Genomic DNA, 25,615 nt, shown 5'->3' on the forward strand with positions numbered 1-25,615 from the left:
TGATTGTGCCACATCATGCAATACATGATTTTTCACTCCATTAAAAAATACATCTCTATCATTTTTAACATTATCATCAATGTAACACACTAGTCTTGTACATCTAACAATTATGTACAATATTCTATGCATTTCTTCACAATTCCTTGAGGATCGGAACACACGATACCATTTTCCTCTAACCTTACAACATAATGTCATGCATGTGATTCATGAAGGTCATGAAAAAACTTATGTGATTGACAATTAGCATCCTTCACTTCTTGTCTTAGTCGATGTAGTTTAGCATGTTGATAATTTTTTGTCGTAAGATCATGCATCACAAAATTTAATACCTCTTGATATCCCGTCAACTCTACATCCGTCTCTCTCTCTCTCTCTCTCTCTCTCTCTCTCTCTCTCTCTCTCTCTCTCTCTCTCTCTCGCTTTGCCCTAAACAAGTTTGAGAATCCGAGTATCACACTTTGATACAATACTCTGCCTTTAAACACATTCGACCATGCTTTCCACACATCTTTGACCAAGCCCAATCCTTGCACGGATTTCTGTCACAACCACAATGTGCACTCTCGATTGTAACATTCATTGGTAAAGTTCTTGAACATCGAGAGTGGCCACTCACTTTCACAAGTATCACCTGAAATGTAATATTCTTGGTCTCATGTATCATATTTGACCTCCAAAGACGATAATATAATCTCTCCCACCCTCTCCAAACTATTAGATACCCTGAATATAAAGAGACTAGATAGGTATATCTTAGAGCTAACAACATAGGAAGAACAAGCTACAAAGTGTTAACCATAACCCTTTTAATATTCATCAACATGTAAGTAGTGTAATTTTTCAGGAACAAGGGGAGACAATGAATGTGGATACACTTACGCCACTCGGCCTCTCTCTTGAGGAAGCAGAAATGTAAAGAACAACCAAACGCCCTCGGATATTGGGCTTCAAAACAACTCGACATGTAATAGAAACAATTAAGGAGATAAGGGAACGTGAGCTAAGCCGACTAGAAGTTATGGTTGGGGTACCTTCCACATTGGGACCACGGGGGGCAACATACAAACATACATTACAGAAATACGGACATGCATACATATATACATACATGATATACCATACATACTATACACAACATACACGCTACAAACAAGTTTCACGGAACTTGGAAGGCAAGGGGGGGGAGGGGGGGAGGGCTACCATGCAAACACAGATAATACATACATGCATGCATATATATGTATACAAACATACATTACAGATATACGAACATGCATATATATATATATATATATATATATATATATATATATATACACAAACATACATTACAGACATACGAACATGCATATATGTATATACAAACATACATTACAGAAATACGGACATGCATACATACATACATACATGATATACCATACATATTATACACAACATACACGCTACAAACAAGTTTCACGGAACATAATTTATCTGTCTATCTCGACACTTCCAATTTCATATCGTCTCACTCAGCGATGGCCTCCACCTCGTCTCTGCTCGCCGCTCGTCGATCTTCTCTGCCTTCATCCCTCCTCCGTTTTGCCCGATCTTTCTCTGCAGCCGTCGGCTCCCAGATCGACGCTGATGCCTCCGTGCATCTTCAGAAAGCCCGCTCGTGGGATGAGGGTGTCGCTAGTAACTTCTCCACCACGCCTCTCCCAGAGATCTTCCAGGTCAATATTCACTAATTTGTTTCCATGGAATAACTAGCTGTCTTTCTTTTCCTTGCTGTTTGTCGTTGTTCTCTTTGCTCTTGGTCGTCTCGTTCTCGTTCACATATTTGATTCTATTCGCTGTGCTTCTTTTGTCTATTTGTATGTGCTTGAAACTGCATTCTTGATTGTTACTAGGTTTGAAGTTTTTAAAAGTGCATTCTTCAGTTTTCAAGGTCTGAACCTTCTCATAGGCTAGTTTCAAACGCTTCTAATCTGATGAATTCTTGCTGAAATATGTAAAGTTTGCTTTGTCAACTGCGAAACATATAAATTTTGATGTATCCTTGCTGAAAAATTAAAGATTCATTGATTTTCAGGTGAATTACACCAAATGTTTCTTCTTCTTCTTCTTCTTCTTCTCAAGTTGTCATTTTTCTTCATTTTTGTTGTTTCCATGAATGTTTCTTGATGATGCTCATTCTTCAAGTTTTGTAAGGTTTGGAGTTTGGTCCATGTCTACAAACATGTGCTGTTTATGTTTCTAAGTTCGGTGGTTTCAAAAGCTTCTATTTTGATGAATACTTACTCGAACATTTAAAGTTTGACTGTAACATGCAAGTGTCATGGTAATCCAAAATATTCTCTTATTTGAATGTCTTTTTCTACCTTTCTCATTGTTTCTAAGGATATTGTTTGATGTGCATTATTCAAATGTACTAAGGCTGTAATTGGCCCTAGCTTGTTTGATAGCTTTGTTTTTTTTATGAATCCTTGGGGAATGAAACATGCGAAGCATGGAAAACGAAGAATGTTCAGCCTTGTGAATCCGGTTTGTTGCTGAATGAAAATATTTACTTAATCTTTTCTCAAACATGTGGAGCTCCATGAATCCTTGCTCATGTAGGTATCTGTTCTCAAACATATGGAGCTCCATGTGGATTCTTTGTGATCACTCTTCATGTTATTTAAGGTTGGATTTTGCCCTAGGTATTTAGAGCGTTTAATGAATCCGTGGTAAAACATGTAAAGCTTGATGAATTCTTGGTGAAACATACCAAGCTTGTGAAGTTGTTGCTGAAGAAATTGGAATTTTGATGAATCCCTGATAGAAAATTAAAGTTTGATGAATCGTTGCTAGAAAAGTTAAATTCCACGAATCATTTCAATAAAAACATGTAAAATTAAATGAATTTGTGCTGGAACAATTCAATGTCATTGAATCCTTCCCAAAACATGTCAAGTTTTCATCAGTTTCCAATGTCAAGGACCTTTGCCATGCATTCTTTATCTGCGTTGCTCAAAATTTTAGAGGTATCATTAAACCCCGGTTTCAGAAGCTTTTTGATCACCACTCGAAAAATATTCAAATCTCAATTGTTTTGATAAAATTTCTATATTTCTGTCAAATTCTGCTCCTTTAACTTTTGTGGCTATTGGAGAACATACTTTATGTTTTCAAGGTTTTATTTTATTTCTACATTTCAAGTTTCATATTTTAAGTTTTGGTTTGTTCAACTAGGGCTTCTTAATCCTGAAGCTGTTGAGTAGTGAGAATGCTGTGACAGAAGGCATTAAATCTTTCTGCTGTCCTTAGCTGCCGCATTCTTAGTGATCTTATGCGCATAATATGGGCATTCTTGGTGTCATTGAATGGTTTTGAACTCTAGTATGCATAAAATATCTTTTTCCTCACCCCTCTTCCCACACTATTTTCTTTCATTTTTTATTTTAATACCAGCCATTTCCATGGTTCAAGCATAATTGAATGTATATGAAATTTATACAGGGGGATTTATCATTGCATCACTACAACAGTCTTCTTTGTCTCTCTCATTTGCCTGTTACTAACTTGCACTTCCTCACTTACAAAGGGATTGATTGTCTATTCCACTGTCACATTTCATGTGCCCAGATCCCATACAAAAGATATATCTATGGGGATAGATAGCATTTATCCCCATTAAAGAGATAGATGTAATTGTCCTTTTACCCTTAGTGTATGGGAATATAACCTATCAGGAAAATTTTCTGTATAAGAGATCAAATATAATCTATGGGACAAAGTTCAACATTTTGTGTTAGCGTGTGGGAATCGGAAAGAGAGATGATTATGATAATGATGATATGTTAATGTCCATTATATGTCAGTATGGGGGATGGAGAGAAAGACTATAGAGCAAATTATGAAATTAATTTTATGTTATTCCTGAACACTACGAATGAATGTCCCTCCGTTTGGGAGAGACTTTTTCTTCTAATTTTGTGGTGCAATGCATGCTAGCCAAGTGGATATGGGATTCATGTTTGCTGAGTGGCATTCACATGTACAACATCCTATTAAGATGAAATAATATGAAGATATTTTACAATTAAGTGCATCTAACCTAGTTATATGCACTCTGATCTTAGGCCACGATAAAATATTTTCAGTTTGCTTTTAGCTATTTCTATGATACACTACTAATTTGTATTATTACTTTGTATTACTTAATGTGTTGATTTTTGTTACTCTGGTGTATGACAGGGGAAAAAGGTTGTGATCTTTGGTCTTCCGGTATGTGAGAAGCCAATGCATATATTATCCTTTCGTTTATTTTGGCCAGGTTGATTGGTTTCAAGTAAATTCAAGATACAATTCTTGTGGTTGTAGGGAGCTTTTACGGGAGTGTGTACAGCACAACATGTTCCTAGTTTCTCAAAGTATGCTGAAAAATTTAAGGAGAAGGGTGTAGATTCAATCATATGTGTCGCAGTTAATGATCCATATGTGATGAATGGGTGGGCTGACAAACTCCAATGCAAAGATAAGGTATATACCCTAGCTTTTACTTTATTTTTCCAAATGCCCTGAGTTTGTCTTTATTTTCATTTTTCTTGATTTCTGTATTTGCCCCTGAGTTTTTTTATTTCACAAAAATACCGCGGTCAACTCCTATAGGAGTAACAACATGATTGATTCTCTTGTTGGGGGTTCATCAAGGGCGTTTGGGGAAATAATGAAAAATCAAGGTAATAAAAACATAGGCAGCATTTGTAGGGGTAATGAGCGGTTGGTATTTCAGAGTTTCTCCCATGTCTTCATCTCGTCTAAGTTTGTAGTTTTAACCTAAGGACTTATTAGCTGATACTTATCCATGTACAGTTGGAGTTCTATGGTGACTTTGATGGGAAATTTCATAAGTATTTGAAGCTTGATCTTGATTTGACAAGTGGACTGCTTGGTCCTCGATCACAGAGGTATATCTCTTTATCTCCACGGTAGCTAAAAACTTTAACTTTAAGATTTCTGTTTGCTTACATCTCCAATGTACATATATATTGCCAAGGATTAATAATTTTCCACTGTGTTCCAATTTTCATTCCAAGTTTTAAAGGAAGTCTTTATTATCTAGTGTTATTGTTTGTATATCATTATTCTTATTTGCAAAGTATTTCATGCTTATCATTTTGACTTTAACATGAATTTTATATAGGGAAAAAAAGTAAGAATACCCCCAACTTGCTATGTATTAACAAACCTAAATTTTCAAAATATACAAGAATAGCAAAGCGCAAATTTTTCTATTGCAAATGGGTATTCTGGTGAAAAGGGGTACCCTTGGTGTTTTCCCATAGTATTTAACATACAATGTGATGGTTTGCATAACTTTAGCTTAATGCTCTGTTGAGTAAACGTCCTTTCTTGTGCAGGTGGGCAGCATATGTAGAGAATGGCATTATCAAACAACTGAATATTGAGAAGGTTCCATCTGAATTTAAAGTATCTGATGCTCAGACACTCTATGAACAGATATAATATTATGAGGAACCAATTAGAGGCTAAACTCATCAGAGTAAATGAATGCCGTGAATATATCAAGAGTGCAAAGGCGCACTTGGAATTTTTAAATACAAAATAAGATTTGAGGGCTGTAACTTGATTTGTTAAAAGATGTCCAGGTTCATTGCATAAAATCTGTCCTTTTTTTATCTTTCTTTGATTCATCTGTGGTAGATGTCATTGAAATGGTCATGTCTTGATTGTCTGAAGAAATCTGTTCATCAGTATTGTGTTCTAAATTGTACATACTTTGGTTATTTTTATCAACTCAATTGTCACGTACTATACATGCTTACTAGTATAGCAATACATTTTTAAAAATAGTGTTGTGACAAACTCTGGACAAAGAGGGCAATATACATTTGCTGGACAAATTTCTTTTCATATCTCATCTTATTATCTGCAAAGCAGAAACATTTATATCATAAAATGTTCTATTAAGAAAGAAGCAAAAAAGAAACGACATTTGACTCCTGATTTCTCATTGAGAAAATCATATCCAAGCTTGAAGATCACATACTAAATGAAATATGAATCAAGTTGTCAGGAAGTCAATAATGTGGTCATAAATAATTTCGTTGGCATTCATGCCAAGGACAAAATCCATATGTGCATACTGAGGAACAAACTTGATTGGGTAAGAATCAGAATCCGGAAGCAAGGCAAGCATGGATGCAACATCGATTGGGTCTGCGAGGCCATCCTTAGCACCGTACATAAGCATCATATTCCTGTTAGGAGGAACCTTTCTCAAATCATATATTGGTGGTCTTACCCACCAGTAATGTTGTAGATTACCGAAAAATCCATAATCGAATTTTGCAAAAGTTCCTTGCCTATACTCTAATCAAACAACAAAAAAAACTCCACCAGATTAGTAACAATAGAATATATGGAAACTCGAACAGGTTAGTAAATCAGAAATGATCAGAACTGACATACGTAACATGATGATAAACATCACAATCTCTTATAGAATGCATTAACTGAACACTCGACTTGTTCCAAGCAATCACAAATACAAATTAAAATTGTAATCAAGTTGTGTAGAACAGGCCCATGTTGATCCCATTCTAGTTTCTACTGTGTTCTTTCACATTGAAATCCAACTGTAGTCAAAGTTGTAACTCGTGGCCCAATAGATTCCATTACAAACACAAAATATTTGGCACCAAATGGAAATTTAATGTTTGTGAACTTCCACAAAATATTGATGTTTGTACTATGGAATTAAGCGGTAAAAAAAGAGAGACACAAGGAAAACATACGAATTGGCAGGTAAAAGAGAAAAACAGATCGCTTTTAATGTGGGCGAATAAAAGATGAAATTTTAGATCAGATAGAAAGGCTCCTTTTGTTTTGTTATTTGATAAAAACAAATAAAGCCAATTTGAACAGTGGGAATCGGTCAAATTGTTCTTATGTTTAAATGACTGTGTCAACAAAAACTAGCAATAAAGTTTAAAGAAAAGGCTGCACAAGTCAGGCAGATTTTTACGAGAACCATTAATTATTAAAACCTGAGGGGAAAACACAAAAAATAAATAAAAATTGCAGAGTTTATTCCTCTGCTAGTGATTTGTTTTTGGTTCAATCATTAACTGATTGAATTGAATAAGGTTTTCCGTGTATTCTCTCTCTCTTTCTCTCTCTTTCTTCTTCTTTTGAATTGAGATATGTATCCATAATGCATTATTAAGATCGAATGGGAAAAAAAAAACAAAGAGAAAAAATGAAGGGGGACATAATTTGTATTCAAACAGAAAAAACAAAAGAAAGCTCACGTTGCGCAAGATGCATCAAGTTCTTGGTTGCAGTGGGTTGAGTCTCGTACGTCTCAAACAGAGCCCTCCTCGATGTGTTGAGGCAACAGTTGTCACCTACAAACAAAATACACAACGATTAGAACCAGAGGCAATCGAGTACAACATAAAATCTCATATATCAATTTAACTAGTTTACATTACATCCATTGCCCCAAATCCCACATCTCTCTTAAGTTTTTCGTTCATTACTTGCTCAAATATGCATGCCCTTCGGTTTCTGTTTTTCTCATTACAGTTCATTTCTGTTCTCGATTCTACGATCGGTTAGAAAATAACAAAATTTGAAGGGTATTTTGGGTTTCTTACTACCGTAAAAAAAAACAATTTTTTCAACCCATTATATACAATGAATAAAATCTATTATTCAAATTTTTGCATTCTAAAATTATATAGATATAGATATAGATATAGATAGATAGATAGATAGATAGATAGACTAGTTGGGTTAGTAATAATACCTGTAAATATGTCAAGGTATGACTTAAAACACCCAAGGGCTGAAGCTTTACAAATAATGTCAACCAATTGCTTCTTTTGGCTAGAAATGAATCGAATCAATACAGAAAAAAAATATAGCAATCAGAGAGAGCGTTGATCCATAACCACGCTTTAAACATACATCCATTCATTACATACGGGGAACCTATTTCTGTAATTGTTTTAAATGCAATAAGAATAGAAAACTTACATTGAGGTGCTGAATTCGTAGATATGAAGAGACTCGTACAACTGCAAGGATAGTTTCACCTCATGAGTTAGTTGAAAAACAAGTGTCCATCCAATCAAATTGGTCATTAGAAGATGTGACAATCTATCAATTTATGAGTAGAATATGAGGCAAATCCAAGCGTTTAATCATCTCAAAATGTGTGAAACAAATCTACGGGTCATTATGAAATATGTCAATCCAATGAATTGGTCATTAGAAGAGGTAATTATGGGGTAGGTTTACAGTGTAAACAGACAACATGGAAAAACATAAACTATAAGATTTGAGATATGTGTTATGATCATTGGTCCTGCAAACTTTACTTTGTCTAGGTACATAGAGGCAGCAAGTTCAGCTAAGGGCGAGTTCACATGCTTCACATATGCGACTGGAGCTATCATCACAATTTTGTCCACCATATCCAAAAGTTCTCCTTGAGACAATGCCGCAAACAACTGTTGAGTGCCCTGAATTCATCAATAGGAGGAAACCAGCATGATTAGCATCATTCACATCTTAGTAGTGAAATTAGCTAGAGGTGATCCTATCACATCATAGTACGTAAATAGTAATTAATATTAACCATAAGAAATCGGGAAAGAATCAAATTTCTTATAACTACAAGTCAAGGTAATGATATCTAGTGAAGGGGGTAGTGGGCCAGTTGACATTGCATCCATGTCAATCGACAAAAGATACTTGTTTTTATCTATATTCAATCCAACATTCATAATGTCTGTGTAAAAAAACTTTGTTGAAATTTAGATAGTAGTTTTTGTAAAGTGGCATCGCGTGATGTGCATCATAACCAGAATTCGGTGCTCGGGAAAACCTAAATTTGTACTAGGGACGAGAAAGAAACACAATCACATCACATTCATATCGTATGAAAGAATTTAATGGAAAATCCTGGAAAGAAAAATGAGGTTGTGATTCTTGCATAACTGTGCACATGAATGGTGACTGTGTTCTGTCTGTCAAAAAATGGATGTACATGAGAAAGAATAAACCTTTTTCTAAAGTTAAAGGCCAAGTGTGTGTGTGTGTGTGAGAGAGAGAGAGAGGGAAGGAATATCGGAGTTCAAAGAACCTTTTTCTCAAACAATTTTCATGTGATTGTAAACCAAGGAACAGTAGGAGTGGGGGGGGGGGGAGAAAACAACAGTAGAAAAGGCTAAAAATGTTAAAACAGAGTACGAAAAGTCACTTTAATGTTAGAAAAGCTGCCATTGTTTTTACATTTGTAAAAATAAATAAAAAAACAATGGAAAAAAACCTGTGAGTAGCCTATAAAGTGGGGAGTCTTCTTGGTTTCACTCTTAACTGCCCCCAACATTGCTGAGAGGTCATACTCTGCAAGCTCATCCAGGCTCCAATCCCAGAAACCCTAGTAAGTCAATTAAATTTATATCATTCCAAAACGTTTTGATTGTACCAAAAGCAGGACAAAAAAACACAAATTCATTACAAAATCAGTACAGTGTTTGCTTCAAACAGTATTCACTGCAAATCATTTGGATACAAAATGACTGAAAAAAAATGGATTCATTACATCCTACCTACACATCATGGGCCAATGTTTTGCATTGCAAATAAATGGTTGCAGTCTGTATTCTTTCTTTTTTCTTTCTTTTTTTTTACATGGCAGGCTGTGAGAAACACAAATGCTTATCATGAATCTCCATTTCATTGATTAGATGTTTTAAAAAAAGAAAAAGATAAAAAGGAAGCTAAAATTCGGCCACTTCTTCACATCGTGAAAGGTGTACATAATAACCTTCTCACAGAATCTAAATCAGTATGGGTGGGCCCAATTTTTAATTGGGCGTAACTTGATGATGATGATGATGATGATAATGATTAAGCATTGGGTTCAAAATCATTCAAAAGCAAGGTAAAATCAAGCACTTCAAAAATAAATCGAAGTTAAGGAAAACCCACAAAAACCAATCGAATTTCTATGCAGATTTTGGACCAAATCAATTAAGCAAACATTTGTCTTACTTAATAATTCTGCAAACATCATATAAAATTGGTTGGAACTTGGGACTTGTGAGAACAGGGTTGTGGTAAAACTTTTAATTGATCAAGAGGAGCAAAAATACAGCAAAGTCTATCTCTCAATCTATAGATAATAGCAAGTAGCCAAGATTTATAATTGTGAGAGAAAACAATAGGAGGAATCGACAATAATACTAATAATAATAGTGATAGAAGAGAGAGTAACCTTGTCTTTGCGTGTGAAGGTGGCATGGCCATAGCTGAACCTTGTGGTTCTGGTGTTTGCAATCCACACATCAAAGCCTTGTTGAGCCAATAGGAAGCCCAGCGAAGTCGTGGGAGGATTAAGCAGCCACACATCTCCACCCTGCGCCCATTTCGTTAAAAAAAATTCAATCATCAGTTTCCCTTTATCTTTCCCTGATTTTCGATCCAATATTTCAATCAACGCTTTCTTCACATTACTGTGCACAAACCCTTCAACTTCTTATACATACACATAAACAATCCATTCCTTGACTCACATTCAAAGTTATTTCTTCCTCAAGTAAATGATAAGTAGTTCACCAATGAAAAAAAATACAGGTTCTTTCGGCATTAACCTTAAGAAAAGATTTATTTATTTTTTAAATTAAGGGAGCCTATGCAGACGCCATTATGAAATTCCATATTCAGTATCTATGATAACTAACGCTAATTAAGAGAGCATTTACATTTTAATGAGTCCTCCACATTCAATTAAGGTTCGTACTAAAGTCGGGATGAAAAGGAAAATCTAAAGTCGTGATGTAATAATGGCTGATTGAGGGAGTGCCGCCATGCCTAACTCTCTCTCTCTCTGTCTCTCTTTTCTTCTTTTCTGTTACTGTTAACAATGGAATGATGGAATGGAGAGGAACGTACCAAAAGGATGCCATGGAGGAGCAGAACAGGCGGGCCTAATGATTCCGTGTCTTTCGTCTCCCTCTCATTTGCTGTGGTCGAAATTATCCGTTGCAATCCGAGCAGGAATCCATCCTCCGTTTGCACCTCAAACATAACCCACCATTAAAACACATCATTTAGATAAAGTTTTACTTTAGTCGCAATACATTTCCGAGCCATATTTGCAGATTAATTAAGCCGTGATTTTGTGTGCATATCTATATATTAAGCTCTGGTTAGATTTAACAAAACGACCTAGATGCCGCAGTATAAAAAATGTAACCGAGCAATGAATCTTAAAACAGAAAACCAATTATGATAATTGATCATTCTAAAAGTTAGTTAGCATTGGGTCGATTAGTAAAAAAAAACTGTAACCATTGAGATTAAGGAAAAGCTACCGTAGGATAGAACAGAAGATGGTATGATCATGAAGCTTTAATTATTAAGCTAACCATAAGCGGGTGACAGAACTTTTGGTGGGCAGTGAGTTTCAGTTGGCATGGTAGTGGGCGTAAAAGAGAGCACGTAACCATTCTGCACATTGAGTATGAAGGAATGGACTGTACGCATGCATGAAATGGTCTTAAGAAGAGAGGATTCGTTTAGAAAGATTAAAGCTCATTACGGAGGGGGAGAAATGACTGCAGATTGATGAGCATGGCACTTAAAATCGGATTCATGGAAATGGTATTAAGAAAAGAGGAATCGTGTAGAAAGATTAAAGCTCATTACGGAGGGGGAGAAATGACTGCAGATTGATGAGCATAGCACTTAAAATCAGATTCATGGGACTGACTTGATGAGATAGATAGATGTGTGTGGGGGGGTCAATGCAAGGATGCTCTCACTCAACTCAGCATCATGAGTTTTCTGTCGATTGATAGCATTACTACTACGTCCCACACAAGATGTTTAATTAATGGGGTTTTAGGTTTAATTAGTAATTAATAATTAGGTTTCCCTCTCACTCAGCATGCGTTTCTCTCGATCGAATAGCATTGGCATTAGCACGCCCTACACAATATGTTAATTAGCGGGGTTTTAGGTTTAGTTAATTAAGTATACCACGTATTCGCGGCAAGTGTAGCCAGCGATGGGGTGAACAAGGCAAGCGCAGAGCCCATCCGACCTATCCACATTGCTGGCCACATACTTACTGTAATTGTCGGGGACGGTTAGAGCTTGGATCTGATGGCGAGCGGAGAGATTAGGGAGGAATAAGAGGAGGAGAAAATGAAGGAGAATAATGGTTTGCATGATTAGAGATGATGACAGAAGCGGAAGCTTAAGGGATGCTAAGAGGACGAAGGATCCCATGATGATGGCCTCCTTTATGCAGTCTTAATTTCTTTTAGGTCTTCTACTTCCTGTTTTTTTTTGTTTTTGTATGTAGGAATTAATTTGCATCGACCAAAAGGATGAAGCTGTCGATGCAGGATTTGTTTACTGATAATCCGATTGCCGATTTTGGGGAAGGTGCGTGGCGGATGGATCACATTAGAAAGAAAGAAAGAAAGAAAGATGTATTATTAAAGTCTTCTTAGAGAGAGATTGACAGGAGTTTGGGACGCATCGAGCAGCGAAGCAGGTCATACAAACAGTCAATGTGAGAGAGAGGGGGGGGGGGGGGGGGGGTACAGTAAATGTGGCGAAGTTATGATGATTAAACTAAATTAATGAAGTAATTAAGGAAGTAATTAGTGAGTTGGGAGGTGCAGCCATTTGACTGATGGAGCTGATTGATTGATTAGATGAGATGAGATGAGATATGGAGGGAGGGGGGGTGGGGGAGTTAATGCAAGAAAGAATGGGAAGGGAAGGCAACCATAACCAATCTAATCAAAAATCATTACACACACACACACATATACAGGAAATGAGAAGAAGAAGAAGAAGAAGAAGAAGAATCAGAGAGAGAGAAAGAGAGAGAGAAAGAGAGAGAGAGAGTGTGTGTGTGTGTGTGTGTGTGTGTGTGTGTGTGTGTGTGTGTGGGATTTGGCGGCTTCGTTAAACTGCGAATACTCACACACACACTCTCTCTCTCTCTCTCTCTCTCTCTAGGCGCGCTCTCTCTCTCCATCTCTACACTCTCTTTTGTGTGTGTGTGTGTGTGTAATTATGTAAATAATATTATGTAATTATATACATATATTATATGTATTATACGTTATGTATTATATATAAATATATGTATGTATGTGGTATGTACGTATGTATGCATGTATGCATGTCTCTGTGTGTGTATGTACATACGGATCCCTTATGTCTTCTGTGTGTATATGTACATAATATGTATGTATGTGTATATATATATATACATATGTACATACATCATATATATATGTGTGTTTTTATTATATGGATAGAATGTTGTATTCAACTTGTATGTATGTGTTTTTTGGGGGGGTCCTGTTTTTTTCTTTTTTGTAATTGTGGTGATTGATTATTTTATTAGAAATCCTTTCTCTCTCGGGTTCAATTTCTCATCTGATTTCCTATTCTATATTTTGTTTTTAAAAAAAATTTAAGAGCAGAAAAAACCGGAGAAAACAAATACTCTTTTTTTTTTTTTGGGGGGGGGGGGGAGTTTAATTTTGAGGGAAGAGACTGACCACAAATAGGCAGAAAGAATTAGCTTCACACGCACAACACATTTTAGCTATGTACATACATACATAACGCTGCACACATAACATTACATACATGCATGCATACATACATACATACATACATAACACTGCACACATACATACATACATGATACGACGATGGCTCTGGTATCAATTCTACATACCTTTTCTTCATTTCACACATTCTTGGGGACCTTTTATATGAAATCAAACACCCTTATCGCATTAATTGTTGCAGAACAGAAGCATATACCTAGTTCTTTGTACTATGAGGTATATAAGCTTATTGCATCTCCTGTCTCTGCTCTCTAGCTACCGATTGTTCAATGCCACAAACCTGCGCAATAGAAACGAGGTATATATATGTAGTTGACGAGAGAGGCTCACAACTCACATTGTTGAATCGATGGATGGACATAGCCTTGTAACTTATACAAATCATGTGGGACCGAACCATCTCCTTATCTCCCATCCTCCCAAACTGCATTGGTCTTCGAGTTGCAATTGTTGGCCTAACTAATCAAGTTGATCTAACTTTCCAACACAACACTCACATGACTTCATTGGCGCAAGACAATGCTCTCCTATTCAAAGAAAACAAACAATACTTCACCCCGAAACAAATAGAATCTGCATTGTCGTAAAGGATGGATCAATAGCATATGAAGTACATAGAAAATAATTAAGAATTTATGTGAAAGTAAAGGATGGATCAATAGCATATGAAGTACTTACAAAAGAATTAAGAATTTATGTGGAAGATGTTATATGTATGTGGATTATGCCATGGAATATGGCATATCTAGAAAAGAAACGACAAATTTGTATTGGTTCGCCATTTTGGATCAACGCCTAAATGTGTGAGATTTTCTCTTCCTTATTGATACCATTGTAGAATATTTAGGAAATCTCCTTGAACGTTCTTCTAGGTAGAACCATGTTTCTTTCTTCTAGTGATTGTGGGAAAATTCAACAATGTGCATTTTGAGAAGTTTCGTGCTATAAAATCCTACTATCAAATCGTTTTTAAACAGTTTGGCCCAATTCGGTTCGGTTTAGGCTTGAGCTTCCTAATCCGGTTTGGGATGGCTCCAGCCGAACCAAACCGGTTTCCAAACTGGTTAATGCTTAACCAACTTGGCTAAACCAGTTAGCCTTAACCGATTTAGGAACCGGTTCTATTCAAGTGTGAAACTCCAACACCAGTTAAGGCTTAACCAGTTTGGTTTGAACGATGCCAAATCAGTTAAGCCCAAACCGAACCGTTGCTAATTCCTACCTTGAACCATTCTTATCGAGGCTAGTGGTATTGAATATATACAAATATTATTGTGTCCTCTATCAATCAAGTGTATACTTGAGGTCGAGCCCAAATTTTGAGTTTTAAGGCAATCGTCCCTTATCAACTAATCATTACATTAATTAATAAGGGATTCCTTGCCAAACAATCCTCTTGTACAATATGTATAATCCTAACTTATCACTTAAGTTTCACTTGCTAGCAAGTTATTATTAATAGACACTCACATGCGAGCATATAAAATGCTAGAATATCTACATGGAGATCATCTCTAAAATGATGAATAACTCTCACACAATATCATGAATCACTCATGAAAATCTCCAGAGTCCAAACTTGCCCAACTTCAGCATATTATCTCTAAAATGATGAATAACTCTCACACAAGATCATGAATCACTCATGAAAATCTCCAGAGTCCAAACTTGCCCAACTTCAACATCTTGAAAATGAGCATCAACATTTGCTTAAAATTTAAGATAACTCTTGATGTTGCTCTATAAATAGTTACATAATATATGCATGTGCAGAACATGCCTCACATGTAAGCACACGATAAATTGCGAGGGAAGAATTACCTTTGGCCATATCAAATAACCGTATGATAAAGCAAGTATAGGCATTAGTTGATATCAAATAATCATGAGGCACAAGCCATGAAAAATGTCAAATAGTCACCAAATTTAGTGTAGTTCACTTTAAATTGAGAATGATATGTGATGAAATGTGGTCATTGATATAAATGGAGCTTGGAGAGATCTATCCAGAGCATATTGCATATGCACAGTCTCTCCCACAAAGAGATGATTTCATGCACACCACCACAACCAAAGGGAGAGTTAACTATCATAGGCATCAAGTTCAACCAAAGCAATGTTAGCAAAATGATAGATTGAAAGCGGACGAATAGTAATTCACAACATGTTGAGGAAATAGTTATTTACTTCCAATGCCCATAATGATATACACGTATTTATCAAGGTTTCATTCCAAAGGAGTTGGTCAAATTTCCTCTCGAGGGGTGTTGGGGGGGAGGGGGGGGGGGGGTAAGGATACTAGGATGTAATATTTTTAGGAATAAACTATGAATTTAGATCATTGACATCACATGTGAGTTAGTGGTGGAATTATTGGCATGCACACACTGCCTAGTTTAGAGTTGCATTAGCATATGTCCAACATGTAAATACCCCCCTAGATTAGTAGGTCCTAGTGTGTGACAACCCAAGTGTAGACAACACATAGGAGTTAGTTGGATAATTATCAACTCTCACGAGGAGTTTAGAATAAGGAATAAAACTATGCCAAGTGAAATTAGTGATATTTGCACTATTGAATTCAATGTTGCATATATTCAAATGTGAAATCTCCTTGATTGGTAGACCCTAGTATGAATACCAATGTGTGGAAGAGGCAACAAAAGTCACACCAATACATCCTCCTTTGGATAGTCTTGACTCTTTACCATGGAGTAGTAAACCCCTTCTTAGGAAGGAGTCACATACAAGATGATATATTTATTCGGCCTCTTTGGGAATGATACGAAATCTATTCTAACATATTGGAGTCCCTTGTATCTAAATATGCCATATCATTGATATCTTAGTTCTCTACGCTTTTCTAGTAACTTGTGTATATTACAAGTTCTCGCTTTACAACATACATGTTTACTATTTTTTATCATTAGTTTGTGATGTTATCCAAAGCTATCGCATTGATATCAAAGCACTTAGGTCACCCAAGTATGTTAAGAGACAGTTAGGCTGATTATTATTATTAGGCTTTATTATTGGTTAAGTTCATCATTAAATTTAATAACTTCTTAGTTAGTATCCTCTATTTCTAGTCAATAATGAGTTTGCTAGGTAACTTGTGGCTTGAAGTCCCATGTGCCAAATTAGATAAAAGATTATTGTTGATGATAATGAAATATAAGGTAACAAAAAAAAAAAACCCTTTTCCACTTCAATAAACAAGTCGAGGACTAAATCAATTGTTTTTTTTTCCAAAAAAGAATATACTCCATTAGTTAAAGTATACCCAACTTCGATCCCTTTCTCGGGTAGGCCTTGCCTAGACTATCCAATCCTTCATAAGCGATCTCACTTATTTATCTTACACTTTCACACGTGTGTCTAGCCATCCTTTCCTACACATCACCCACATTCAATATCCCGCATGACATATTGTTCACGCCTCTCTTTCAACTAATGGGAGAGGACTAAATCAATTGTTATAACTTCAAGTTCCTCAGCAATGCATTGATACTATTTATGAAAGGAAATGATGGATCTTTGCATCAATATGTCAATTACCGAGGCCTTGACTACATCACTAACGAGAACCAATACCCATTGCCTCTTTGAAATCACCAACGAGAACCAAAGGAAACTGTAGACAAGGTGATACTTGTTAGGGTCACATGGTTTGACTATAAGACTTTGAATCATCTTTGGTTTTTATCATTGAGCAAGCTCAAACAAGACAATGTGATGTATAAGAGGAGACATGGTTCATTAGGTAAGATGCGGGCGTGGGTTTGTCTATCCACATTGGGCCTGTTTGAGGAGCCATGGAAGTCAATTTAAGGATAATGAGGCGAGATCATGTTGTTGAGAACTATAGCATTGATGTGGGTGCCCATAGAAGGTCTATAGGACAACCTCACGGGCGATGTTACCGAAAGAGATACTTCGACCATAATTGGGATGACTTGCATAGGTGATGCCGAACACCGACTAATTTGCTTGGGATTGGATGTCATTTTTTAGTTAGTGGGATTTTCATGTTTATAAATGAATGTGAAATTAGTGAAATGGGAAGTGGCACCATCAATAAACCAATGCATGGGCATGGATGTTGTTGAGGATAATGCAAAAGTTGAACAAACAAAAGTCCAATCAAACCATGTCATGCAGTTAGCATGGACATGTAAAAGGGGAAATCCCCCTCCCTTCTCTCCCTTTGTATCTTAACCTATAATGGTAAATTGTGAGATTAACCAACTCTAAGGCTTTGTGTCGAAGGCTCAACTATCATATCTCTTTTTTTTCCCTAATTTTTTAGGTGACATTGTGGAATCAAGGGGTTGAATGCAAGACTTCCTGGTCTTTGTTGGACAACCCCATCAATTGAATTGAGCTACATTCATCCGAAATCTCTCTCTCTCTCTCTCTCTCTCTCTCTCATAGATGCCAATATGTTTCCCGTTGACGTTTAAAGAGATCTATCTATCTCTCTCTCTCAGGGCCATTCCACGATATACAAGTGAAGTGATCGGGAGGGGCAATGGAAGAAGAGAAAACGAAAAAATTAACACCAACTCTAGAGAGAGAGAGAGATTTGTAGGATGCCCTCTTAGCCCACTGTTGTTTGCTATTGTTACTCATCCCTTGTTAGTAATGTTATCAAGGCTTGCAACAAATGGTGACATTGTGGGTCTACACGTTCTGTCTAGAGGGCAACTCGTATCACAAGCTTTGGTTAATGATTCTTTCATGTTTCTACAAGCCTCATGAGAGAATCTTGAGAAGGGGATGCTTGTATGGAACCGATTTGCATTGGCTTCTAGATTACATATTAATTGGAGGAAGTCTAGTCTCATATCATGTACTGAAAGGGATTTGGAATGTTTAGGATGGCAAGGATCCGTGGTGAAGAAAGACTCTATTTTTCGACAGTTGGGCTATCTATTAGGAATGAATGTTACAAATGGTCAATTTATTGAATGGATGTCTAGTAAGTTGAGGGATAAGTTCATGCATTAGAAGTCACAATCTCGGCCATTTCATGTACGCTCGAAGGTTGTACAATGTATTATAGAACCCATGATATTATATTACTTGCCATTGTTGCCATGGGCAAAGAAGGCTTTGCATTCTATTTTGCAACCTCTTCAATATTTGTTGTGAAAGAAGAGGGATAAGACGGGAATCACTTGGGTTGTGTGGAATCATCTAGCAACCCCTAAGCACTTGGGGGAAACTGGAATATTTAACTTATCTAATCATATGATGACTCATAGATTTTCATTATTACAAGACATGAGTTCAAACTCACATTCATGGATATCTATTGTTCAATATTTCATAGTGAACAAGGGTTTAACACATGGGAGGACAATGATTAAGGCTTCATGGTGGCAATTATTGAATGGATGTATTTCAATTAGGGTTCCGGGCTCTACACGTGTTCAACACTTGGTTATATCATGGCAAGAAGCACTCTTGTTATGTGTATGGAAACCATAATCTAGTAGAGAGCATTGTAATTCTTTGCAAAAAGTGTTGCTTGTGTCTTCCCGGTTATTATGTTGGCCAGGAAATGAGAGATTGCGATCTCAATTTAATCGTTTGTTTCGTTTGGGGGTCAAAGGGGTGGGGAGATATAGTTGAGGCTCCATCTCAAATAATTTTGGAGTTTCGAACCCAAGACATAGTGCTTATATAGTGTAACAACTTACCACTAGGGTAAGGTACTTACAAAAAAACAAGAAAGAAAGAGAGGGAGAGAGAATATGTACTAAAGTTAAAAGGACTTCTTTTGTGGCATTGAGTTTGGAGTCGTGGAAGACTTTAGATCCCCATAGATAGATAGATAGAAGGGGGTTCTATAGTTTGTTTGTAGTAAGTAAGTTAGTCATGGTGGTGTATTTTCTTTTGTAATGAAAGCCATTATTCACGAAAAAGGAGAGGTGAGGGCCCAGGGGTATTTCCTGCAATTCATAGAAGCTGGGAGGGTACCGACGAGCTCCCAGGTTTCAAAAGTCAACGGATTTCTTCGTCACTTTTTCTTCTCCACTTATACATAAATGTCTCTAAACTGAGAGAGCTTGGCATCCTCTGCAAATCCATGGCTTCTTCTCTCTCCAGGTAAGTTGGCGATCCAGCAGAGTCTTCATATGTAGGGTTTCCGTATGTAAAGATATTCCTGGAAAAAAAAAAGCTCAGTTTTTTCAGGGTTTTCTAAGGTTTAATAAGGCTGGGCAGACCATGGTCTTTCGTTTCTTGAGTTTGTCTTGGTTAAAATTGTTAGTCTATTTTTGAGCAAATATACGTTTTCTAGGATTTAAGGAGTCTTGAACAGAGTATAAATTCTAGGCCTAAGATTTGAAATAGATTCGGCCTGGTATAAGGTTTTGCATTTTTAGGGTATAAATCTCGAAGAAAATCCGTTTTCTAGGGTATACAATGCGTGATGAGACTCCTCATTTTCTAGGGTTTTAAAAAAACTCAGGGAGAGAATCTTCATTTTCTAGGGTTAGAACCTCCATTTTCTAGGGTTTTTCTAGTGTATAAGAACATCTATCGTTTAATAAGGTCTTCATTTCGAGGGTTTGGAATCTGCATTTTCTAGGATATAATCCTAGAGTATATAAGACTTGAACAGAATCACCATCAATGTGATATGGCCTCGAGATGGAGGAGAAATGGAAATGCATGATATCTTTAATTTCTAGTGACAAAACTTACACCCCATGGATGATATATTTGAGCAAATGCTTTCAAACCCATCATGGGGAGATACTAGTGGAAGCATGGCTATGGATTCCATAGGAACACTTCAGAGAATGGATTCAATTCATAGAATTCAGCCCACCCCTGGAATGGGGGGTGTCATGGACAATCAAAGGTCGTCTCTATATATCACTTCTCAAGAAGAACTTGATATAAGTTTCAAGAATGAACTTGGTATAATAAGACCTCCTTCCAAGCCACAAATCTCAACCTCTTGGAAAGAGCCTACTGTAGACAGTATGCCACCATTGGCTTCCAGCATTGGAGTATTTGCAAATTCAAGTGCTTTTCCTTTCCCCAATGATGCAATCCTTCACAATGTGCATTTGGGTAAAAGGACTAGGGAGGGCGAAGATGCTATGAAGGCATTGGATATGGTGAGTGAATGAGTCCTGGTTGGCTTCTATTGTTACCATTCCTTATGAGTTTTTAAGTCTAACTGGGATGTGGCTCATGTATTGATACAGATTCATGGTATGATACCGTCACCAACGCATAGTGATCAAGCCCTTTTTGGTAAGAATGGTACAGCTTCAGCTGGAAATGGGGCTGGTAGGCCCAGAGTGAGAGCTCGCCGAGGCCAAGCCACAGATCCACATAGCATTGCCGAGAGGGTGCGTGTCTGTGTGTCTGTCTGTATGTGTATGCATGTATATGTATCCATGTGTTCCCACATGTACTATAATGCATTGCTAAGAACAAGTGATTGTGTGTAAGTATATGTGCGTGTATTGCATGTGTGTATGTCTATCAGCAAATTGTATATATAAGAAGTTTTGTCCATTTTTCCATGTGGGAAAGAGTTCACTTTCCTCATTTTTCCATACAATGTAGACATTATGAGCTTCTGCAATTGAACCACCACATAGGTCACACACTAGCTATTTAGCTATCTTATGCAAGATTCTCTCTCACTCTCTCCAGTTAATTTTAAGTTCAATATTAGCCGCTCATTATCAACTCTCTCAGTTCCTTAAGTAACTCTTTTCTAAGTATTTATAATCTTGAGTTATTGATCTTATATTATTACTCTTATTTTAACAGTGTTACATGCTTAAATTCTAGTTTCTCAAGGCAATGTGGGAATCATAATGGGAAAGTCTTAATGTTGATGAATCCATAACAATGCATCTTTCCTAAATGTCTTTGTATATATTATGTATGCTTACTTTGGCAGAAACGTAGGGAGAGAATCACTGAGAGGATGAAAGCACTTCAAGAGCTGGTGCCTGATTCGAATAAGGTGGTATTACTATGAATTGTTTCATTAGTGACTGGACTAGAAACTTGCAATGCAATCTAGTTGTCAGTTCTGATGTTTTTTCTTGATATGTACAGACGGATAAAGCATCAATGTTGGATGAGATTATTGGTTATGTGAAGTTCTTGCAGATGCAAGTCAAGGTAGTTTATACATCCCATCTTATTTGGTAATCAATGTTGGTGTTTTAACATTATGTATAGCAACTCTAATGGATTTTAGCATGGGTTATATATCTGGTACTTCAAATGTACGTAGTTTTATTCTAATGTTTTTAAGCATGTGTTTTATCATTCAGTGCTTGAGCATGTGTAGACTTGGTGGTGCTGGTGCTAGTGCTCCTCTTCTTGCTGATCTACCTGCTGAGGTAAATAAATATCAAACTTTTTTGTGTGAGCAAAAATTCTATTATCTAAAATATGTATGTACATATACATACGCATACACATACACACACACACACATATTGCATATATGTAATGTTGATACATACACATACACACACACATTGCATATATGTAATGTTGTCGATGCTCGCTTACATATTTTGTCTACAATATACATATAAAATGTCGATTTTGTGAATGCTTTCTTCTGTATTTTATCTAATATATACATAACTATTGTGTACTAAGTATTTTTATCTAATATAGTATTATGTATTTTATCTAATATAGTATTTTTGTTCACGAGGAGAGCAAATTTGACCCATGGAATGAGAATTAGACATATGCATCTTGTATGTGCATGTCCCATCCGAAGAAGGGGGATTGCTACTTAGTAAAAGAAACTCCCTCAAAAAATATTGTACACATTTGTGCTCACCCTTCTAGGTAATGTTTTGAGTATGGCACCCACTTAACAAGTTTTCATAATTTTTGTGTATCACATTTATATGTTGATCATATGAGAACTGAGATCTGTCGTCCACTAAGTCCTCATTGCGTATCTTGCATACCTACATGCTTTCTGTTTTTTGACGCCATGATGCCTCCTTAGTGCCGAACTCTGCAAGATGTGGTTGGGTATGTATTAGCTTTCTTGGCCTGTATTAGATCCAAAATTCGAGGTTGATGTTTGCAATATTATATTACACTTTTGACATTTTAGTATCCTGTCATTTCGTCCTCAATGCTTGCATTAGCCTTTCTTTGATAATCACATATTTCATAGCATCAGTCGGGAGTACCAAGAGATCTTCCACTCCCCATCGTTTATACCATTCTTGAGGAGATAATAGTTAGATTTTATTATCATCCATGGAGGTCAAATATGACTTACAGGACGAAAACTGAAACATTTTTTGCATAATGGGTGTGGAAACTTTTGATGTTCAAGAATTTTAATGATAAATATTGCAATCATGAGTGCATGTTCTGATTGTGAGAGAAATGTGTGTAGGGAGTGGACCAGATTGACAATGTGTAGTCGAATGCATTGCATTGTGTTGGAGTGTGATACTCTGATTCCTGTACTTGTTCAAGATAATGCATTCACCCCAGCGTCTTGTCCACATTGAAGAGAATGTGAGCTAAGTCGTCTTGTGAGAGAGTGAAACATCTTTATACTGTCCATGGGAGACCGATTGCAATATATGGGAAGGGCCTAGTCCGTGGTGAGGATCGAACCTGGGTTCTCTCAATTTATGACTTTGACATACCATGTAAATCACCAAGCCGAGAGATAGATAGATATCTTTTTAATGTCCATGTAGACCGATTGTGATCTATGAGATGGGGCTTAGCCCATTGTGAAGATTGAACTTGGCAGAGAAAATATTGTCTTCCAACAAGGATGGCAAATTTAGACCTATGGGACCAAATAAACATATTGTCTTGTATGTGACTAATTAATAAGAACAGGGACTTCAATGCTGTATGTGAACAATGCACACACATATGTGGTCACCCTTCTTGGTGGAGATATGTGTATGACACTTAAACCATCACGTCCGTCTGACATGTCATCATACTTACATTATATGCTGCACATCCATTGGATATCATGCCATGATGCTGCTACATCAGAACTTAATTGTGTGACCAAATTCAAAAAGTGTAGGAGAGCCAAGATTCATGGAGTTACATATGTGGTTACATATGTGCCCACCCTTCTTGGTGGACATTTGAGTATGACACTTAAATTATCATGCCCATCTAAGAAGTTGTAATATTTCTTGCGAATGACCTTATATGTAAGCAGATGATAAGTAAGTGAAATTCATCTTCCACTAGGTTTTCATTGCTATTAGAAATAGACACCTGCGTGGCCCATAGATGTTCTAGCCATGTTAAGAACATACAAGTATATCATGAAAGTCAAGAATATGCCCGATCATAGATTGCTTGGAACATAGGATGCAAGGTACAAAACATTAATAAAAGGAAAATCCTCTCATTTGGTTGGGTGCTTGCCATTATGAAATGGTTTAAGAGATGAAGAGTAAAAGTCCTATTTCAGTGAGTGAGAAGTATGTGATAGTTGAGCATAGATCACAGCAAATATTCACCCTCAATACAAGATGAAAATACGATAATGTATCCAATCGCATCACACTACCCCCATGACCTTTGGCTCTTTAATAACCTTAAAACTGCTTCAAACTCGCTCACACAAATAATAACTTCTCATTCTCACCCAAATATGAAGATCTGCAACGCATGCAATGAAAACCTATAATAACTTCCCATTCTCAAACATATCATGACTAATCCACCCATTAATACCAAGACAATCAAAGGTTTGCACAACTTATAATTGTTCTCCCTTGTATGTAAAAGCTAGGTAGTGTCTTGGTTACAATATCCTTAAGTTTATCAATGCATAGATCAAAGAGTGTGGGACAGAATGGACACCTTTGTTTGACCCCGATGTTGCTCAAAAAGTATGCAGTCAGCAGTGGCATCTAGACAGCTACTACATATAGGAGAATTGAACTGGAGTGCATTCATGGCTTACCAATAGGTTACAAGTCAAATACGTCTCTGCCGTTGAATCCTAAGTAGTACAATGGCTTGTCCCAGCTTTATAATTTTCTGTAAAATCTTTTAGCGAGTCAATGTAAGGAAGGGATGGTGTATTCAATGAGTAGTAATCAAATAAATATGAATTAATTATAATTTCCTAATGTGAACAAAGTGCCAACTTCCCATAACTTTTGTGTTGTCTCTTGAAAATGATTCATTTGTGATGTATTCTCTCCAAACCTCCTAACATTGCATATGCTTTCGTGGCACTCAAGGCATGAAGTAAAAGGAAAAAAATGTACTATCAAACTTCTAGCTTTGATCTACTTTTAGCAACTAAAAGTTTCAATTGTTATTCTTGTAGGGCGGTGCTAATTTCATTACAGCTACTCTTGCCCAAGGCAATGTGGGCATGTCGCATGATGGCTTAGCATTTGCCGAGCGCCAAGTGGCTCAGCTTATGGATGAAGACATGAGTGCTGCCATGCAATACCTTCAAAGCAAAGGCCTTTGCTTGATGCCCATATCTTTGGCAACATCCATTTCTAATACAAGTGCAAGATACTCATCAAAGAATTTAGATGGTAGTGGGCACGAGCAAGTAGGATTGGACATGCAAGCTAATCCAGTTAATCAATCCATGGGTATACAACTCGTGAGTCATGGTGTCAATGATAAAAGTGAGAGTCTAGTCACAGCTAAACTTAGCAACAAAGAAATGGTCGATGATGATCCTAGTGAAAGTGAAAGTGATGAAAACTGAACCCAACTCTACTTCTAGTACTTTTTGGGAAAGATGCGCAGCCCTTGTCCATGAGAAGGCCGTCCAAAGTTTCTCCTATTGCCGGTTAGGAAATATGTAAGTCATGTCGGCATTTTCTCATAAGTTCCTGTTATTTCAAACCCATGAAAAGGAAACTTGGGAGAAGTAATGAAGAAGTTTTTTACAGACAAGG

General features: G+C 36.7%; 3 protein-coding genes across 3 annotated transcripts; 2 read left to right on the plus strand and 1 right to left on the minus strand.

Moving 5' to 3' along the window:
• The first annotated feature begins 1,448 nt into the window (after window positions 1-1,448).
• Window positions 1,449-5,618, plus strand: PRXIIF (peroxiredoxin IIF). The gene is made up of 5 exons (XM_087322219.1): window positions 1,449-1,721; window positions 4,228-4,257; window positions 4,354-4,512; window positions 4,846-4,940; window positions 5,394-5,618. Exons 1-5 carry the CDS (start codon window positions 1,524-1,526, stop codon window positions 5,497-5,499), a joined length of 588 nt encoding a protein of 195 aa, XP_087178345.1. The 5' UTR covers window positions 1,449-1,523; the 3' UTR covers window positions 5,500-5,618.
• Window positions 5,619-5,973: 355 nt separating this feature from the next.
• LOC147868675 (triacylglycerol lipase 1-like) lies at window positions 5,974-12,380 on the minus strand. Its single transcript, XM_087322231.1, has 9 exons — window positions 12,052-12,380; window positions 10,963-11,088; window positions 10,286-10,426; window positions 9,335-9,445; window positions 8,382-8,525; window positions 8,038-8,078; window positions 7,808-7,887; window positions 7,308-7,403; window positions 5,974-6,366 (listed from the first exon to the last, which is right to left on the minus strand). The coding sequence occupies exons 1-9, from the start codon at window positions 12,301-12,303 to the stop codon at window positions 6,059-6,061; spliced, it is 1,299 nt and encodes a 432-aa protein (XP_087178357.1). The 5' UTR covers window positions 12,304-12,380; the 3' UTR covers window positions 5,974-6,058.
• Window positions 12,381-19,718: 7,338 nt separating this feature from the next.
• On the plus strand, window positions 19,719-25,613 carry LOC147868676 (uncharacterized). Its single transcript, XM_087322244.1, has 6 exons — window positions 19,719-20,809; window positions 20,900-21,046; window positions 21,610-21,675; window positions 21,771-21,836; window positions 21,992-22,060; window positions 25,024-25,613. The coding sequence occupies exons 1-6, from the start codon at window positions 20,393-20,395 to the stop codon at window positions 25,420-25,422; spliced, it is 1,164 nt and encodes a 387-aa protein (XP_087178370.1). The 5' UTR covers window positions 19,719-20,392; the 3' UTR covers window positions 25,423-25,613.
• Window positions 25,614-25,615: the final 2 nt, after the last annotated feature.

Source organism: Azolla caroliniana, unplaced genomic scaffold, assembly GCF_043228905.1.
Source record: "Azolla caroliniana isolate FFs.n. ecotype wild unplaced genomic scaffold, voAzoCaro1.0.p SCAF_1, whole genome shotgun sequence".
Taxonomy (NCBI): Eukaryota; Viridiplantae; Streptophyta; class Polypodiopsida; order Salviniales; family Salviniaceae; genus Azolla; species Azolla caroliniana.